The sequence below is a fragment of the Rhineura floridana genome, chromosome 10 (assembly GCF_030035675.1).
Source record: "Rhineura floridana isolate rRhiFlo1 chromosome 10, rRhiFlo1.hap2, whole genome shotgun sequence".
Taxonomy (NCBI): Eukaryota; Metazoa; Chordata; class Lepidosauria; order Squamata; family Rhineuridae; genus Rhineura; species Rhineura floridana.
In genome coordinates, this window is record NC_084489.1 from 60,581,592 (window position 1) to 60,601,218 (window position 19,627).

General features: G+C 41.6%; 1 protein-coding gene across 7 annotated transcripts in view; it reads left to right on the plus strand.

Annotated features, from left to right (window-relative positions):
• The window catches only part of PLXDC2 (plexin domain containing 2), a 326,726-nt gene that overhangs the window by 293,220 nt on the left and 13,879 nt on the right, over positions 1–19,627 (plus strand). For all 7 annotated transcript variants that reach the window (XM_061586483.1, XM_061586489.1, XM_061586486.1 and 4 more), the window contains one exon: positions 17,577–17,737. In XM_061586483.1, the coding sequence (XP_061442467.1) occupies positions 17,577–17,737 (161 nt within the window). The remainder of the gene's footprint in view (positions 1–17,576; positions 17,738–19,627) is intronic.

Genomic DNA, 19,627 nt, shown 5'->3' on the forward strand with positions numbered 1-19,627 from the left:
GCTCTCAGATTAGGCTGATAAAACCTCTCAGACAGAGCAGACAATCCCAAATTAGACAAATAAAAACTCATCAATTTCCCCAGAATAAAGTCCTCTGTTCTTGTAGAAGGGGAGAAGTGAAGTATATCTGATCAATGAGGCTCTGTCGTGAGCTGTATTCCTTTGGGGCACAGCAGTCAATACTTGATTAGAAACAGCCTAAGGATTCTTAATAAGCCTGCCATTCCTTTCACACTGTAACACTTAAAGCCATAATTTACCACATGGTAACTTAATTACATTTTAGATAATACTGCCAGTTTAGGTCAAACTATTATCACAATTTTTAATGCAAAACCCCCCTGTAATTAAAGCATTGTATACCTGTGAAAGCATTTAATAGCCTCTCCTTGTACATTCCCTTTTGCTTTTATCAGCTTCCCCTTGCTTCTTCCAAAACTATTGCTTCTGATTTATCCAGGTATGTGTTGTCTTTTTAAGCACAGGCTGTGTCCCTATATCTCTTCCAATTAGTCATTTTTGATATAATATTGATTGATAGAAGCAGCAGTTAACGGTTCTGCCTGGTGGTTAGGGTTGGGGCAAAATTTAGTTTGTGTTTTAACGGAACCTCCCTAATTTGCACTTCCCGAAATAATATCTGCAGTTTTCTACCACCATCATCCAAAAAAGTATACAAATGGATAAATAAAAGTGTGCATTAAAATGCAAATATGTGTGAAAATAACATACAAAATGCAATATATTAGGGGGAACTGCTTGCAGAGCTTGGAAAGGTTTATAACAGAAAATTACATTCAGCAATATGTATATTAGTAGAAATGCACATTAAAATGCTGTAAAATTTTTGTGAGAACTTTTTTTATTGCAAACTGATGTGGAAATATGGTGAACTGAACTTAAGAAAAAATGAGAAAGTGAGAGAAAACAAAATTGAAAGATTTGTCCATCCTGCTGGTAGTCTACTCTTACCTTGAGATTTTTCAACTACTTGATCCATTCAGACCCATTCAGACCTACTGCATTGACTTTTTAAAAGTCATTTTTCAAGCTTAGAACAGCTAGGGCTTAAAGTTCTGAAATAGTTCTAAAGAATCTATTGTGCCCCCTGAAAATGTAAAGCCTTAAAAGTAATGTTGGTGTTGATCCTTATGTTTTAAATGTATAAGATCAGACATTTTACCTCAAGGAAGCCACCCAGTTGTAGATAATACATGTATGTAACTGAACATAACACTATTTAGAATTCACAGTTCTTATATAATGCTATAGCCCAACTAATGACCTTTATCCGTAGAATGAGGTTTTTGCATGTGAGTTAACTGTAAATGGGACCTTCAAAAGCAGATGTGAAATTGCATGACATAGCATCAAGAAGCCATGGTGCTGTATTTGTTGTGCACAGGAATGGGGAACCTGTGGCCCTCTAGATGTTGCTAGATGCCAGCTCCCATCCTGCATGGTCAGTGGATTATGGGAATTGTAATCCAGCAATATCTGGAGAGCCACAGGTTTCCACCCCTGATTTGTACCATGCCCACACTGTCTGGCATGATCTTTACTGTCTGACAACACTTTTTATGTGGGGAAAAAGCAGGGAGGAGTGCCTTTATCTAAAGTCTTCCTTAAAGCTCTCCCCATTTGGCACAAGGCCAATGATGATGCAATCAGTGGTCTTTCTCTGGAAAGCTAACTCCCACTCTCACAAAGCTAAGAGTCTTCTCTTCCACTGCTTATATTGTTCTCCTTCTTTCTTGCTTCATGGTCTCATTGCCATTTCCCAGGTCCCTGTTTCCATAAGCCTTTTGCTCCTTTCATTTCACCCGTCTCCTGATAATCTTGTCTGCACCTGCTTCTGTATTCCAGCATCAAACTAATTTATCTTTCCAAATAAGTGTTCATTATTGCCCTTATATTCATATGACCAACAAGATTATTGCTTCTAAAAATGCTATGGCCTTTTGAAATCAAACCCATTAATCAGCTGTATCTGCAAGTGAATTACCAAAGTTTTCCATTGTAATTAAATCTATACACAAACAACCTATTTATATGCACTCCTGGGCTGAGAGTCAATCAAAGCCAAGCACATGAGGAAAAGGAAGATGAAAGCCATTTGATCTATTGATAACTAAATGGTATGAAATCCAGCCCTGAACCTCCTGAAAGGTAGAGTGGTAAATATTTTTATTTATTTATTATTACATTTATACCCCCTTTCCTCAAAGGAGCTCAAGGTGACATACATGGTTCTGTTCCTCTTCATGTTATCCTTACAGCCCTATGAAGTAGGTTAGGCTAAAAGATAGTGACTGGCCTCAGGTCACCCAGTGAGCTTCACGGCTGAGTGGAGATTTGAACCATGGTCTCCCAGGTCCTGATCCAACATCCTAACCACTACACCATACTGACTGTCCAGTTTGTTGCATGCCTATTGCATGTTAAAGGTACACACTTCAGTTTTTGAAACCAACTAGCTGGTGATGACAATTTTTCATCACCAGTGCTGTCAGCAGACTGGCTAAAAATAAACTGTATAAGAAATTGTGCCATAAAATTGCTTTGTTTGTTCTCAGGAGTTTGCCATTTCAGCATGGTTAGGGTTTAGTCCTTTTTCATTACGAGGTTCTCAGGGAAGCAGTGCTGTTTGTTTCAAGAAATGATGAGGTGGGTGTTTAAAACCTTTTTTCGTAACAAAGGACTTGTTTAAATTCTCTGCTGGAAGAGAAAGTGCTGAAGTCATTCATCCTGGAAAAGCAACCTCTCAGATTAATAATCTTTACTTTGAGGAAATTTAATCTAGTCACACTGATGAATTGCTTTCACTTCAACTTGTTTCATGGGGTTTTGGAGTGTGCTCAAAAAAGCATTGGTGTAAAATGTTTGGATTTGCTCCAGATTTCTCCCAGCCTCCCTCTTCACCAAACACCATTTTTGACTGCAGACTTTGCTCTGGAAGATATGCAGAATAATGTAGAAATTACAAAAAGGTGATTTACATCACTGCTATTTGTTTCCTTAAGTGATGAGACTGTGACGTTTTTCTTCATGGAGTGCTTTGAAAAGCAGTTATAAATGGCAAGGTGGAAAATGGCTGCACTAGATAGTTAAAACTTGTGTTGTATTGGAACCTCCAGAGTGGAGAATATGCAGAACCCCTACAGATGGTCTGTGTTGCATTCAAAAGCTTGCACATGCAGGTCAGATAAAAGATAACTCCTTACTACTCTTCTAGAATTTGTAATCCCAAAAGGAGTTAAGGTGTAGTCTGGAAATCATTTAGTTCTGCTGCATTTATATTTATTCCAGAGAGAATTAGTCCATAGTAAATGATCCGAGGATTGCAATTTAATTCTCATTTGGTTCATAGCAGTAGAATTCTTCGGGATAGCAATTCTTTGCTTCCTGATCTTGTTATGTAGGCTAATACTCAGTATTGGCCATGCAACATTACTTACTGCTGCATTTCTGGGGGCTGGGAACATGTTTGGGGGGCAGAGATTCATACTGAGTGGGCTCATTTAATTCATTCTACAGCTGATCTCAAGATGTCACAGTGATGCATTCTGGGTTGTAACTATGGATCTTTTTGGAATGTTCTGTAATGTAAAACAGTAGTTCCCAAACTCTTTTTTTCCCATGGACCACTTAAAAATTGCTGATGGTCTTGGCAGACCACATAAAAAATGTTCTGCCTGTTGTAGCAATTGTAATGTGTTGTGCTAGATGCTGTATGATTTCTCCTGTGCATGGAAAGATGATGTCAGGTGGGTAACTACCTCCACCAAGTGGCTGACGGCAGAAAAAGCGCTGTTCAATTTTGCAGGGACTTCCTGCTCCCCGCAGCTACTTGCTACAATTCTCTTTTTCCCTTCATCAAAGACGGTCAGTTCTGCTCTCTGCTGTTCTTGGTTCAGGCCTGTATTTTTGCTGTGTTGGATTTGTCCTTAAGTGTTTAATTCCTTCTATTTCACAGTGTTTGTGTTTCCTTTACATCCTCGTGTGTGTTTTTTAAAAAAAAGAGGGCCAGAGTGTTTCAGCCGCTAACAAAAGAAGGCTACCCTTCCTGACTTGGGACCATTCATTGAGGCACCGGCTTCCCCATTGTCAGCATTGGCAGACATAGCAGCCTTTGCTAAGCCCTGATGATCTCTGAACTAGCGTCTTTGGTGTTCCACCCACCCACCAGCCGCTACAGCCTTGTTGGGGGCGTTCCGACTCCAGGAGCTTCTCCCTCCCTCCTGTGCCACCTGCACCATCTCATCTTAGGCTGCTACAGGCCCAGTGGAGGCTTTTTCAGCTGCCAGCACAGACCTTGTCAGCTGCCCATACACAAACACACACACCTTCTTGCCTCAGGCCGTAACAGGCCCAATGGAGCCATTTTTGGCAACCACCCACCATTCAGCCACTTGCCCTCCAATAGCCTCGCAGCATCAGCTGCTGGCCACCATTTTGTTTCTCCCCTGTAAGCCCCACAGCATTGGCTGCTCCCAATGGGAAAGGCAACCTCGAAATCAGCGGTTCCTACCAAAAAAGCAAAACCACTCCTGCCTGTCTCAGACCACCAAGCATCAAAGACATGCTTGTCATGTGATCCAGCTGCAGGATTAGCATTAGCTCGCCCCTCCACCAGCAGGCAGGAGGTTGCTGAGTCATGTTTATTAGTGGGCAGGGTGGCTTCAGAAGACAGCTTCAGAAAGGAACAGGCAGGAATGTACTAGCTGGGAGGAGGATGTCTATAGATGTGGACCTGTTTTGCAAGATACTCATAGCTCTGTCTGCAGGTCATAAAGGGACCAGGAACCCCTCTCTGAGGAGCAGGGGGTACAACCTCCATCCTTAAACTACTTTTTTTCCACAAGGTCTTCTCCCAAGGTCTTCTTAGGATTTCAAGAGGCCCCCATGCGGCATCCTTTCCTTCAGGAGCCGTCTGTGTGTGTCACCCAACTCCAATCTTCTTGTTGTGAAGCCCAGCCACTGCAGTTACAGTTTTCACCTGAAATGCTACAACAATTGAAGGAACAACTGAAGGAATCCCTTTTAGTGGACTTAGCCAGGGACTTGTCTGCTTCTTCAGTTCCCACGCAACTTCATAGAGAGGACATGGATGTGGCAAAATTATCTATCCGGGCCCCTGTAAGTGCACAACGGGCACAGAATTCTATCCTGCTGCACACATCATCAATCACCAGACTCCCACCTAACTGCGCATCACCAGACCCCCATGCCACTCCTCTGGGCAGACACCCTCATTCTTTGGAAGAGTGTAGACCCAGACAATGAGTTAATTGTCCTAGATAAAGAAGAGTGGAGTGGGGACTCAGAATCCAAAGAACTCTCTTCTAACAGGATCTTCCAAGAGGCTCACTTTCTTCCCCTCTTATGCAAGGCAATGGAAGCATTGAGTTTAAATTCCTCGGAAGATCCTCCAGCACACACAGCATCTAGAGTATCAGTCATGTGCCCAGACCCAAAGCCTAAGTCAAGGGTGCTTAAGCTCCCATTACTACTGCCCAAGGTGATGAAATCTGACTTTGACGTCCCATTACAATTTAAGAAGTCAGTCCCAGCAGCTAACAAATATTATACATTGGAGCAACAGATCATGGATCAGCTGAAAGTCCCGCTGGTGGACACCCCCATAGTGAATTTACTAAATCCATCCTTGAACCCAAAGGACTCAGAAGCCCATCTTAAGGACCCTATGGAACAAAATGGATCAGGTTCTCAGAAGAATCCATGAGGCTAGTGCGTTATCAACTTGGGCAGTGTCAGCCTCCTCTGTATTTGCAAGGGCTTCCCTCCTCTGCTTAGAAGATTTATTGGATGGTCCAATAATTGGATGGTCCACAGCAGGACCCAGCTCGAGTCCACAAGTCCCTTCTGAAAATTTCTCAGGCAGTGACCTTCATGGCAGATGCATCTATGGATGCCATGCAATTTTCTGTGAGGTCGCTGGCAGCTGGCATTTTTACTAGATGGACCCTTTGGTTGCGCCATTGGGAGGCTGATCCTACAGCCTGCTCTAATTTGGCCTCAGAATCCTACGTGGGAGGCAAGTTGTTCAGCGCTGCCGCTCTCACAGGTGTCCTGGAATCTAAACAAAAGAATTCAATGCCTTAGACCAGGAAGAGGGATGACAGAAGATCCTTTCGGATATCCTTCCACCCTTACCAAACATCCCAGTCCTTTTGAGGCTCCAGGCCATCTGGTATGGCAAAGAAGGGCCGTCCCAACCACCTCTTCTGGAATACACAGCGCTACCAGGGCAAGGGCCAACAAACTTTCTCCAACAGATCCAGGTTTCAAACCCAGTCGTAAGGAAATAAACACCAATTCTGATGCCAGCATTGCTCCAATGGGAGGACGTCTCCAGCGGTTTGCTCATTGATGAAGGGAGATATCATTGGACCAATGGGTGCTGTAGACCCTCCAGTATGGGCTCCGTCTGGAATTCACATCTCCCTCTACTCCAGGGTTCATGCCATCCCCGTCTCGACATCTCCAGACAAAAGGGAGAGGATTCAACAGGCAATTTCTCACCTATTGCGGAACTTCACTCGATTTGTCTAGCAATCAGACACTTTGCAGGGTTGAGACACTTGGAGGCAGTGCTTGTCAGGACAGACAACGTGACAGCAAAAGCTCTTTTGATCCATCAGGGAGGCACACACTGCGTTCAGCTCCGGAGAGATGCCTCACATCTGTTCCATTGGGTGGAGGCACATCTGGATTGAATCCTGGCAGAATACCTGAGAGGGGAAGACAATGATCAAGCAAACTGGTTGAGTAGGGAGCAAGTCTATCAAGGAGAATGGAGACTTCACCCAATGGCCTTCCAGGAGATCGTGGCTCACTTTGGGAGAGTCAGAGTGGATCTATTTGCCACTCACCTAAACTGCCAGGTGAAAAGGTTCTTCGCCAGATATGCAACGCCAAAGGTGGAGGGAATATACACTCTGACATCCCAGTGGCCTCCAGGTCAATTGTATGCCTTCCCAACACTTCCATTTCTTCCCTGGGTGATCCAAAAGATCCGAGCCGACAAGGTACCAGTTCTGCTGGTAGCCCTGTTTTGGCCAAGGAGATCCTGGTTCCCAGAACTCCTTAAGTTATTGGTCAGTCCTCCTTGGGAGATTCCCCTCAGGGAAGACCTGCTATCACAAGGGCAGTTCCACCACCCAGACCATCTGGCACTTCATGTCTGGAAGTTGAGAGGCAACACTGCTGAGGAAGGGCATTCTGCCTCCAGTAGTGGAGACAATGATGGCATCTCAACATCCATCCACCATTCGGATATATGAGGGTACATGGAAGGCTTTTTCTGTTTGGTCACAGAAGAAGAAGATTCTTCCTAGCTAAGCGGGTATCAATGAGCTCCTCTCCTTTCTACAAGATGGTTTATTTTTGAGACTCAGGCCTAACATCTTGAGACATCAGGCTTCAGCTCTGTTGGCAATTCTGTCCAGATCCCCAGAGAATCCACTGGGATCCTATCCCTTTCTTAAGCATTTCCTTCATGGAGCAACAATGTCTGCACCACCTACAGAGCTTCGCTACCCAACTTGGGATCTGCACAAAGTGCTAACTGCCCTTCAAAAACCTCCCTTTGAACCACTCAGTAAAGTCTCCTTTCGTCTACTGTCCCTTAAAGTTTTGCTCCTCGTGGCCATTATCTCAGCTCAAAGAGTGTGTGAGCTCAATGCCCTGTCTGTTGATAAACATTACTGTGTGTTTGATAAGTATAGGGTTGTTCTCCACACTGTTTCTTCCTTTCGTCCTAAAGTACTTCACTGTCAACAAGAGCTTGTGCTTCCTTCTTTCTGTCCTACCCCAGTCCACCCCACAGAGAAGGCGTGGCACTCACTGGATATGCAAAGAGCCTTAAAAGGCTATATTTCATTTCATTTTTTTCATTTTATTAAATTTATATACCGCCCATAGCCGAAGCTCCCTGGGCGGTTCACAACAATCAGCAAAAATACAATAAACACATATTTAAAACAGTATTAAAAGCTTAAAAGTTAAATTTAAAATGTAAACCTTTTTACACAATACTAAAATACGAAAATACTAAACTACTAAAATGCCTGGGAGAAGAGGAAAGTTTTAACCTGATGCCGAAAAGATAGTAATGTTGGCGCCAGGCATACCTCATCCGGAAGACTATTCCATAGTTCAGGGGTCACCACTGAGAAGGCCCTTTTTCTTGTCGCCACCCTCCGAGCCTCCCTCTGAGTAGGCACTCGGAGGAGGGTCTTCGATGATGAGCGTAGTGTACGGGTAGGTTCATATCGGGAGAGATGTTCCATCAGGTATCGTGGTCCCACGCCGTGTAAGGCTTTATAGGTTAAAACCAGCACCTTGAATTGGGCCCGGAAACCTATAGGCAGCCAATGCAAGCGGGCCAGAATCGGTGTTATATGTTCGGACTGCTTGGTCCCCGTTATCAATCTGGCCACTGCATTTTGCACGAGCTGCAGTTTCCGAACCGTCTTCAAAGGCAGCCCGACATAGAGCGCATTGCAGTAATCTAATTTAGAGGTTACCAGAGCATGGACAACTGAGGCGAGGTCGTCCCTATCCAGATAGGGGCGAAGTTGGGCCACCAGACCCAACTCAAAAACAAAACTCTTCCATGAAACAGATAGCTTGTTTGTATCCTTTCACCTAGTTTCCTTAGGGGAGAAGGCTTCTACATCAACACCAGCCAGGTGGATTAAAATCAGCTTGGCATACGTTTCCCTTTGGCTGCTCCAAATTGGGCAGAATTCTAGCACATTCCTAGTCATAAAATCTTCTCATGCACTAGAGCAGTGTTTCCCAGCCTGTGGGTCGTGACCCACAAGATGGTTTTGAAGCCTGTGCAAGTAGGTCCTGGGCTTTATATGTAAATCCACCATAATTATTGCTTTTAATCCCTAACTCTTACAACTTTTTGTTTTGCTGGCATATTATAATGCTTGTAACCAAACATCAGAAAGGCTGGAGCCTTACATTTTAACATTTGGGAACCGCTCTCTGACAGCTAGCAGCAGATTCAGTGACAATTTGCCACAAGGTGTTCATACAGGAAGTTGGTTTGAGTGACTATTACAGCTCACCTCTGAATAATTTTGAAAGTACTACACAGTAATACCTCAGTTCACAAATCCTCCAGGAAAGAAGCTCCTTTTAACAAAGTATTTTGGGGTATGGGGACATGAAGGGGCTCACACTTTGACATAGTCAGAGTGTGGCTCCTTGTCTACTGGATTGTTGTTGCTGCAGGCAACTCTCACATGTAGCTGGAATGGTGCTCCTTGCCAGGTGGCACAAATACCTCCTCAGTCGACAGTGCTTCGGGTGCCCTGCAAACACTGTTTATGTTAGATGTGTCTGCCCGAGTATAGGGGAGGATGGCAGAGAAAGAGAGAGAGAGAGACCAAGCACAGGGTGGTGGTGGCTGTCCTTGCCTGCCCCCTTGTCTGCCTGCTCGAGTGTACGGAGAGAAGAACTGTGCTCAAAATTTTCCATTGCTATAGCATGATGCTACATAATAAAAGAAAAAAGGCAAGGCAGTGTCAGGCCCGGGATGTGACTCAGGAACCAGACCAACGGCTGTAGTTAATTCGTGTTTTATTAGGGTAATGTCCAAACAAAGACTGCGTTTTCTCATGAAGCAATACAGGGATACAGGTCCTGCGGCATTGGGAGAAAGTTGACAGAGCAAGGGACTTCTTCCCGCCTGTTCTTTAAGAAGGGGCCAAACGGGCGCACAATCTTTCGTTCCTCCTTAACTGCCCCTCAGGTACTGCCCGCCTTCCCCCCTTCTCTCCTGTCTTTTCAGCTGTCTGCGTGTGCGCGGTGAGGGGGGAAGCATCACCCCCTCCTCTTCTGAAATTTCCGATTCCAGGATGGGGGATAGGGGAGGGGCTGATGGTAAACTGCCTCCCCGCTTTTCAGCTGTGAGCAGCCCTCCCTCTTTCCCCTCTTGCTCTGAGCCTGAAAGAGGGGGAGGCGTGAGAATGTCCAGGGAGGGCTCAGGCTCCCCGTCGCTAAGCAACCTTATCACTGGCAGTTCCTCTGTTTCATCTTCGCTCCAAAGGGGGGAAGTTCCTCCCCCTTCCCTCTGCCATCCATCCGAATACTCTTCTCCCAACTCTCCGGGATCCAGCTCCCTGGGATTGGGACCCCAGCTCTGCCTTCCGACAGGCAGGCATCTCTGTATGCATTTTGGAGTAAGCCTTCAAGTGGTCTGTATCTAAGGCTTACCCGATCTAGTCATTTCATTTCAGACATGAATTGTTAGTTTTGAATAAAAAGTTTTCTGAAATATGTTAAACTGCTTTCCATGTTATTCCTACCTCTGATACCAAAGTTTCTGTTAAAGAAGTAATGTCCAGGAACACATGCACTTCATTAACTGAGGTATTACTGTAAATACTTCAACAAATTCTACATTAGTAAGGATATTAAGTACATTTTTGTTTGGAAGCCTCAAGTAAGGGTTATAAAACAGGCGAACTTGCATTTAAAATGCATGAAACTGATGCTGCTAAAGACCTAAAGTCCAAAATTCATGGGACAATAAATTGATGGGTCACCATACCACGTACATTTGGGCTTGTGAGTCACCATACTGAAAAGGTTGGGAACCACTGCCTTAGAGAGTGATCAAATTTAACATGTTTATTTTACTTATATATAGTAAACAAATCTTAAACCTTTGAACCTGCCAATCTTACGACTTCCGGGAAGGGTGATTTCGCTTGTGCCTGCTTTTGAGACGGGCTCCCGCCTCAAAAGAAGCTTATTCAGATATAAATCAGTCAGAACATTTTTTTTTGACTAATGAAATTTCTCCCGGGCAGGGAGAAACGTAGAGATCAACCTCAAAAGCCTGTTTTTGTTGGGAGGACTGGATTTCATTAATTTATGAGAAAAGGTCCAGCCAGCAATGCCGGACGGACTTCCGAACAAGCTCTATCTGATTAATGCGATACATTTATCTTTTCTTCAAAGAGAAAACGGACTAACAGGCAAGCACCCTTCTTTCTATTCTTTTTTTTACTTGGTTTAAATTGTTGCAGCAAAAAGAGATTTGTCAAATGAATCAGCTTTAAAGAACTTCTGGGTGAGCTATAACTCTTCTCTGTTATTCACGAAATTAACAGCTTATCTCTGTTTCTATTGCAAAAAGCTGTCCTGGAAGTGCATTCTAAAGATATAAACAGAAGAGGGATTTCTATTCCGAGGAACATTATATTGTCTGGGACTATTCTCTTTTTGGTCTATTTTATTTTGACGAATCTGCTTCTTCACGACGCCACTAACTGTTTTGATGCTGGGAACTAAATTTGTTTTGTGTTCTTGAACATAGAGAGATAAGGCAGGCTGCTCTGTTTATACTGTGATGTCATCAAGCCTGGAATATTAACCCAATTGTTGCTGAAATAAGAAGTGGTTCTTCTTTATTTTTGTTTTGTTTTGTTTTCGTGGTTTTAAAAATGGCAATCAAGAAAGTGGCTGAGAATCTGGAAGTAATTATGTTTCAGAAAATAATGGATGAGATTGAGATAACGAAACAAACCCTGCGACAGGGCAGTAAGGAGCTGAAAATTGAACTGAGCAAAATGACGCAGGAGCTTAAAGAAATAGGGGATCCTGTGAGAGAGGAGAATGAGATCAGAGATGAGAAAAGAAAAAATAAAGGGAAGATACAAGCCCTGGAGATTGGAACAAATGTGGAATTGGAAAAAGATCCGGAGTTTATGGATATTAGAAATAAAATCTACTGTTTGGAATTTAACGTTATCTCTGAAGAAATTAATGAAGATATTAGAGATAAAGTTATCAATGGCTTGGATAATCTTCTGGACTGGAATGACGTGATGGAGCTTGATATAGAGAAAATCTATGGAATTAACTGCAGCCATGTGACAATGGAAAAACTCTCAAGAGATGAGCCAGTGCATTTTGTAAAAAAGAAGAACACAGATATGACTTTACAACAATATTTCAGCAACTTATTCAGAATTGATGGCAAGAAAATATTTGGGATAGAGGAAATTCCCATCAGACTCTTATTATATGACTATGGCTATGACAACAAGATTATTATGGAATACTGATAATGGAAGATTGGACACTGAAATTACTGGACTTAACAGGACTATTGAAGATGGAAGATGGAATTAATATGGATAATGGAATAATGGCTATTGAAATTATTGGACCTAACAGATTTTGATGAGATGGATTAATCGATATGTTTATTTGGACTATGGTTATGACAATAAGATTATTATTATTATTAACGAGATGGATTAATCGACATGTTTATTTGGAGAAAAATTGATAGATATATTTCTTAAAGAATTGAAACCTCTCTTTGACTTTTTGTGGAAAGAATAAAGTAATGTTTATGAGATTTGATGATTAATTAAGATAACTACTGGAGGAAAGTGATTTTATAATATAATTTAAGAGACAGGATTGTTATATATTGTAGACCTACAACTGATTTGATCTGCGACAAATGGGAAGTCAACATTTTATTTTTTTGTTTAATCATTTTTGTTTTGTTTTGTTTTTTGTCTTTGAATGTTTTATGATTTTGTTTTGCATGTTTTATGAAAATTTGAATAAAAATTATTGTAAAAAAAAAAAAAAAAGAACCTGCCAATCTTACATAATGAGGTTTTTGCAATTGGCATGCATTCATAGTAACTTATGGAACAGATTTTTTTCATGGAAAAATAAACCACTGGGGAATTTTCTGCCCAGATTATGGACAGAAGGAAATCCATTATCAGCTCTCCTGTTTTGTTCTGTTTTAAAGTTAAAAGTGAAGGGGTTGGAAATCAGATCTTGGCAGCATCACTGCTTTGTTTTGCTTTAATTTTTTCTCCCCATGCTGCTTCCCTGATCTAAGACTTTCCTCCAAACTGTCATTTGCCCCTCAGGAAGAAACATACGGGTACATGGAAATAGCTGTTTTCACAGGGAGGACAAATTAGATCAGGGAAACGGTATAGATGAAAGGGTGTTAACACATCCCTTCCTAATACCATAGCTACACTGACTCCTGCAGAGTTAGCATCCTGTTTACTTTGGTCTTCAGGTCAAAGTCTTTCCTAGTCTTGTTACCTGAGATCCTTCAACTGGAGTTCCTTGTGACTGAACCTGGAAACATTTGCAGACATCCCTTTCCTTAGATGCTTTCAATGCTACTCAGGGTAGTACTTTACTACTCAGGGTAAACCCATTGAAGTTAATAGACATGAACTAACTTAGATTCATTAATTTCAGTGGGTCTACTCTGAATAGGACTTAGTTGAATGCAAACCCTTGTATGCAAGAAAAAGGCAACTGACCTGTCCTAGAGTTCCGGAGCATGTTGCTTTGTGTCAAATGTTATCAGTAATGTATGCCAACCTTGTAGAGACTAATGTGCTCTCTGTTAGTTGCAAATGAAAATGTACAGAGATGGTGAGGTGACAAAAGGAAGGGTCAGGAAGCCAAGCAAGGTTCAGTTGTGCTGGTGATATCAGATAAGCTATGATAAACGTAGTAAGTCCTTTTCACCGGCAAAAGGTTCTGCAGCTTCTCTCACCCCTTCTACTCCATCGTTTTGTAAGGGAACTGGTGATATCTCTGCCAGTGAAAAACTGTTTCAGAGTTGACAACCATCTTCATTGTCTGCACAAACACAGTGAAACCAATTTCCCTTTTACAATTTAACCTTGAGGTTATCAATTTATGGGACTTTGGTTATGCAAATCACTTGTTAGTATACTTCTTGACACTTAAAAATCACACCCACATCCACACACATTCTTTTGTATTTGTCATGCTGATCCCTTTCTTTGGTGTACATGGAATGCTTAATAAGTGGAGGCTGGTAGAAATACTGACAAGATGTTGGCATATATATTGTCTGAGAGTGACAGAATTTTCATTTTCAAACCTGTCTGCTAAACACTGTATGAATATCAAATGGATAGGATTAGTTTTATGGTTCTTACTATCCAGCTAGAAATTTTGTTGAACTCTGCAATTATCTAAGATGTCTATGGCCTGAATCTCTTATTAATAGAGTTTTGCTTGTAATGCTTGCTTGTATATACTGTGAAGAAGTAAACTCGCACATATTAATGCAACAGAAAGGGCAATGTAGTGAGGTTCAGACGGCACATTTTGAACTCTCAGAAAATGCATTTCTCCTCTTTAATTATTATTTAGTAACTCCTTATCAGTGGGAATCAAGCACACCATTGAAGAGCCAATTCCATACTGCATTATTAAGATCTTTACCTGTGACAGGCTGGTCAGTATCCTTGCTTAGAATGTATGTGTTCTAGCCTCTGTCCCCCCATCCCTGGTGGTGACCTGTCTGGGACTGGATATCACTCCTGGCAGCCCAAAAGCAGGAAATTTATTATTTATCTATTTACTAATGAAACGTGTAGGCCACTCTTCATTGCAAAAGAATCACCAAGCAGTTTCCAACATATTATAAAACAATATATTCTAACAAAAGCCCAAGTAAATAACTAAAATTATAAAATCATCAAAGATAACAGCAGCAGTTCAACAGATCCTAAAATCTCAAATAACAGAAATAAAGTATAGCAGCCCTGATCCCACGGTTTGCCTTCTGCGCAAGGAAATGGTACAACCACTTGCTTTAGATAGGTCTTGAGATCTTCATTTGGGAAGCAAAAGTAATTTTTTGAGATCTTAAGTTGGAAGAGCCAAAGGCAACTCTGCTGAAAAATCCCACTTAGATAGTGCCAACCCCCCAGGCTGATTTTAACATCTAGGTATCTGTGGTCCACATGTATGGAAGAAGATTAAAAGAGACTCATGTTTTGTGGCATGACCTTCAAATAACTCAAAGCCTTCTACCCTTGCTGCTGCGGTGTCAATCTTACCACAGTCTGTGGACCACAGCCACTGGAGGTATGCAATGTACTGGCACCTGGCAGGAACAGAGCCTTGTTTTCCTAATCTGCTTTCCCCTGCAAACATTTCTGGGTGATTTCTCATTGCGCTACTTGTGCCCTCACTAGGCCATGCCTGCTGTTTAGCTTTTTCTCAAGTAAGGCCATGGACCCAAGCATTATTCTGGAAAACAGGATGTCATTCAGCGTCCAGCGTGGAGGGACAGCATCACATCCCTGACCTCTTGGCAGCAGAGTCACTGTGGCTTACAGGGAAGCAGAGAGACATAAGAACACAAGAAGAGCCTGCTGGATCAGGCCAATGGCCCATCTAGTCCAGCATCCTTTAAAATGTATACTATGAATGTGAGAAACATATCCTTGAGAACACATGCATCATTCAGATATGCTCATCAGGGAGCCACAGTTGTGTACAACTCCCAGTTGAGTGGCTAACATAGGGACCATAGGATTGCACTCCATATGGAAGCTGCGTTTGAACAATATTCAGAGCTCCAGCCTTCTTTTCATGCCTCTTTTGTTATTTGACAGTGTTGGTCAAAATGTCCATGCGTTGAGTGGTATTCTGTTAAATCCTACTCAGAGAAGACCTATTGACATGAATGAGCCTAAGTTAGTCATGCCCATTACCTTCAGTGGCTCTACTCTTCTTAGAAGTAGCATTGCATACCACCCAATGTTTTTATTTATGGCAAAACAGAGTTAAGTTTTAACTATCCCATTAGGTAATTGTCCGTAGTGTCCAAAACAATTATTCTTAGCCATCTGCAGCCAGATGCTAACAGACTAACTAAATGCACTAAGTTAAATGCCAGCAGTTTTAAACCGAGTTTTGGTTGGGTAGCTTGGGGAGAGATGTTTTGCTGTAGGACATACTTACTCTGATTTGTCCCTTTCTTAACTGTCAACATATTATAACATGGAGCGTGTTGCTCTAAAAGTTTAGCAAAGTGATGGCTTTCAGCAATATTTTTATGTGGTACTTAGGCTCACTTCAGATCAAAATATTTGAGGACCATTTAATACCCATCTGCTCCACAATAGCACAGAAGTTTGGGAAATTATGCTCTGTGTTTTCCAGTTTTATTGACTACTCCTCAGAAACATTAACTTGAAGGTTGCAAGATGTGATGATGACATAAATCATTCAAGCTAGTATTTTTTTAATACATGCCTGTAGGCAAGAATACATACATTACTGGGAAAACAAAAAGTGGATTCATTACGTGGTTTAATTTGGAGACACTAGACTGCCTATCTTATATTTACAAAGGCAGATATAAAGAACATTAAAAAAAGTCCTGTTAGATCGGGCCAAAGGCTCATTTAGTCCAGCATCCTGTTCTCACAGTGGCCAACTTGATTGTTTAGATAGTTTTTACTTAGAGCACTGTTCTTCAACCTTGAGTCACCAGATGTTGTTGGATTATGGGAGTTATAGCCCAACAACATCTGGGAACCCAAGGTTGAAGAACAGTGACTTAGAGGACATGCCTTTGCCAAAAAAAAAAGCTGTAGCTTCCAAAGAAGGGCAGGAGAAGGCCTCATCAGGAGTAAAGAGGGCTGGCTAGTTGGCTGGCTGGGGAAGGAGGAAGCCTGCTCTTTCCTGAGTTTATGTCCCACCTCAACCAGATGTCTGTGGGATGCTCACTAGCAGAACATAAGGGCAATATTTATTATTATTTTATTATTTTATTCAATTTTTATACCGCCCACAGCCAGAAGGCTGTCTGGGCGGTGCACAACAGTAAGTAAAATACAATAAAATCACATAAAAAACACTAAAAGGCAAACATATTAAACAATTAAACAATCTGGTACATATTAAAAGCTAATAAAATATATTAAAATGCCTGGGAAAATAAAAAGGTTTTGACCTGGCGCCGGAAAGATAGAAGTGTAGGCGCCAGGCGTACCTCGTCGGGGACACTGTTCCATAATTCGGGGGCCACCACTGAAAAGGCCCTAGATCTTGTTACAACCCTCCGAGCCTCTCTATGGGTCGGAACTCGGAGGAGGGCCTTTGATGTTGAACGTAGTGAACGGGTAGGTTCGTATCGGGAGAGACTCTTCCCCTCTTGCGATTCCCAGCAACTGGTATCCTTAGGTATCCTATCTTCAACAATGGAGGCAGAGCATAGGCATTGTGGCTAGCAGCCATTGAAAGCCTTTAATGAATTTGTCTGATCCTTTTTTAAAGCCATTCAGGTTTATAACTCTATCTCTTGTGGGAGTGAATTCCATAGTTCAGTTACGTGCTGTGTGAAGAAGTCCTTCCTTTTGTCTGCCTGAATCTTTCAACATTCAGTTTTATTGGATGGCCTCAAGCTCTAGCATTATGTCTAGTGTCCACTTTCTTTATACCATGCATAATTTTTTATATCTCTATCATGTCCGCCCTTACTTGCCTTTTTTCTTATTTTCTTATATTAATATTGTTTATTGAATTATAAATAATAAAACATCTTGAAATTGTCTTTTCATTGACAGTATATGAATTTGTAGCACAGGAAAAAAAAGCACCTCAGTTTCTTACGGTAAAAGCTGGTTGCATGTGTGGAAAAGGGAAATGAAATGAAATCTTGCCAAGTTTAATCCACATGGCTGATAATGTTGTTTTTACAGCCTCAACAGATGACAGTGCAGCAGAGAGAAAAAGCGGAACTCTTCACGCTGGCTTAATTGTTGGAATTTTCATACTGGTCCTGATAGTAGCAGCAGCGATACTTGTGACAGTTTATATGTACCACCATCCGACATCAGCAGCCAGTCTCTTCTTTATTGAGGTGAGCTGTGTTTGTCAAAATGGATCACCAAGGTTCCAGCCTATTACCTGCCCAGAGGCTGGTCTGCTTCCTGTAAGCTGAAACTCTGAAGTATTCTCAGAGCCCTGATAAGTGCTGGCTTTTGTCTTTTCCTGTCATGTTGCTATTGTTTTTATTTGATTTACAGTGCTTGGCCTTCAGCTGAGCTGGACAATACCTGGCAGAGAGTGTATCTCAAGCCCATGAAACAGCAATGCACTTGAGTATGACCTTCCCCCCCCCAACAACATAACAAGTGACAGATCTGGCGAATCACTGACTTCTATGTATAATTTGCTGAGGTCAAGTAGTCTGTCTCCACACTGTCTTTGATTCATCTTGGCAATAGTTGACCATTTTAATATGACTGTGAATATATGCTAGTTGATATCAGTTTAATTTGCGTCATGATCAATAGCGGAAGAAATAATTCGTCTAACTCAAGGTTCATTTATTGCATATTCAGAATAATCATGTGTGTGTGTGTTTTAAAAAATACTAAAGTATTGCAGTTCCTATAGGAAAGAAACTTCTTGTAAACCACTTTGATGCTTTTAACAACATAGCAGTACTGTATACAAATATATTTATAAATAAATAAACAGCTTCATTCCAGACCCAGCCCTGGACAACAACATGATGCTCACAGCTGTGGGTTTCTGTGGGAATTTTATTTTTTATTATTTATATCCTGCTCTTCTTTCCAAGAGATCACAGAAGCTGTGGCTGTGCCTTACTTTGTGCAACCAAAGGTAAAAATAGGTACATAAGCAGCAGAATCTACCTCCACAGTAACTAGACCGTAGTAAAAATGCACCATCTCCGCTGAAGCTTCATTACGGGAATTTCAGCATCATTGTGAGATAGACAGAGAGTGAAGAAATTATAGATTACTGACATAAGGTGTGATCTAGAAAAATTAAATACCAATTGATTTCAAAAAAATGAGAGTTAGGTTACAATCCTAAAGTCAAAGGGGCTTGCTTTTAAGAAGGTGTGCATAAGATTGTTTGTAAAGCATGTCCTCCTGAAAGCAATGAGACTTCCACCTGATCATGTCCATTACTAGCAAGCTATGTAGGAAATCATACTAGATAATGATCAGAAGTATATCCCATCAACAAGGGCATCACATTTTGTGTGTTCTGTGCTCCTCCATTAGCCCAATTCCCAGGATGCCACTCCCGCCATTAACTGGTTTTGCATGGGGGATGATGCTCAGAAACACAGTTACCCTAATCTGACCTGTGCACATGAGAGTTGTATTGTGGCACCTGCAAGTCTTGGGATGTTTTTTTTTTCCTCTTTCAAATGCAACAAAGGATAGATAACATGAGTTCCTGAAATCCTGATGCAGTTATCAATGAAAAAGAGCCCACTAAAGCTTAATTTAATATTTGTCCATTTCAAAATGTGCCTCAAAAGTTACATTTTTGACAAGGTAGAACATCCTGCCAAGAAACGTTAGCAGGCTTCTGTGTCTCTTTGGAATCTGCACAACTCTTTCATCTGAGACTGTAGAGCCTTCATATCCCTTTAGGGTTTTCATGGCAGCTTCATAACAACAACAACAACAACATGGGGGTGGGAAGAGAAGAATCAATAATATCCAAAAATGAAAATGAAACACCATCAATTTTTTTTGGCTCAGCCCTAATGCTATCGTTTCCCCTTTCTTTTAATAAATATTGTAATGTAGTAAGTTATCACAAAGACTTATTTAATAAATCTGTAGTAAAATTGAAAGCAATCTATTGAAGGCCCTTATAATTTATATTTGTCTGCATGCAGTAAATGATAAAGGATGTTTAATGTAATAGAGATCCCCCATGACAAACTGCTGTGTTTCTGACTTGGCAAGCCTCTCAGTAT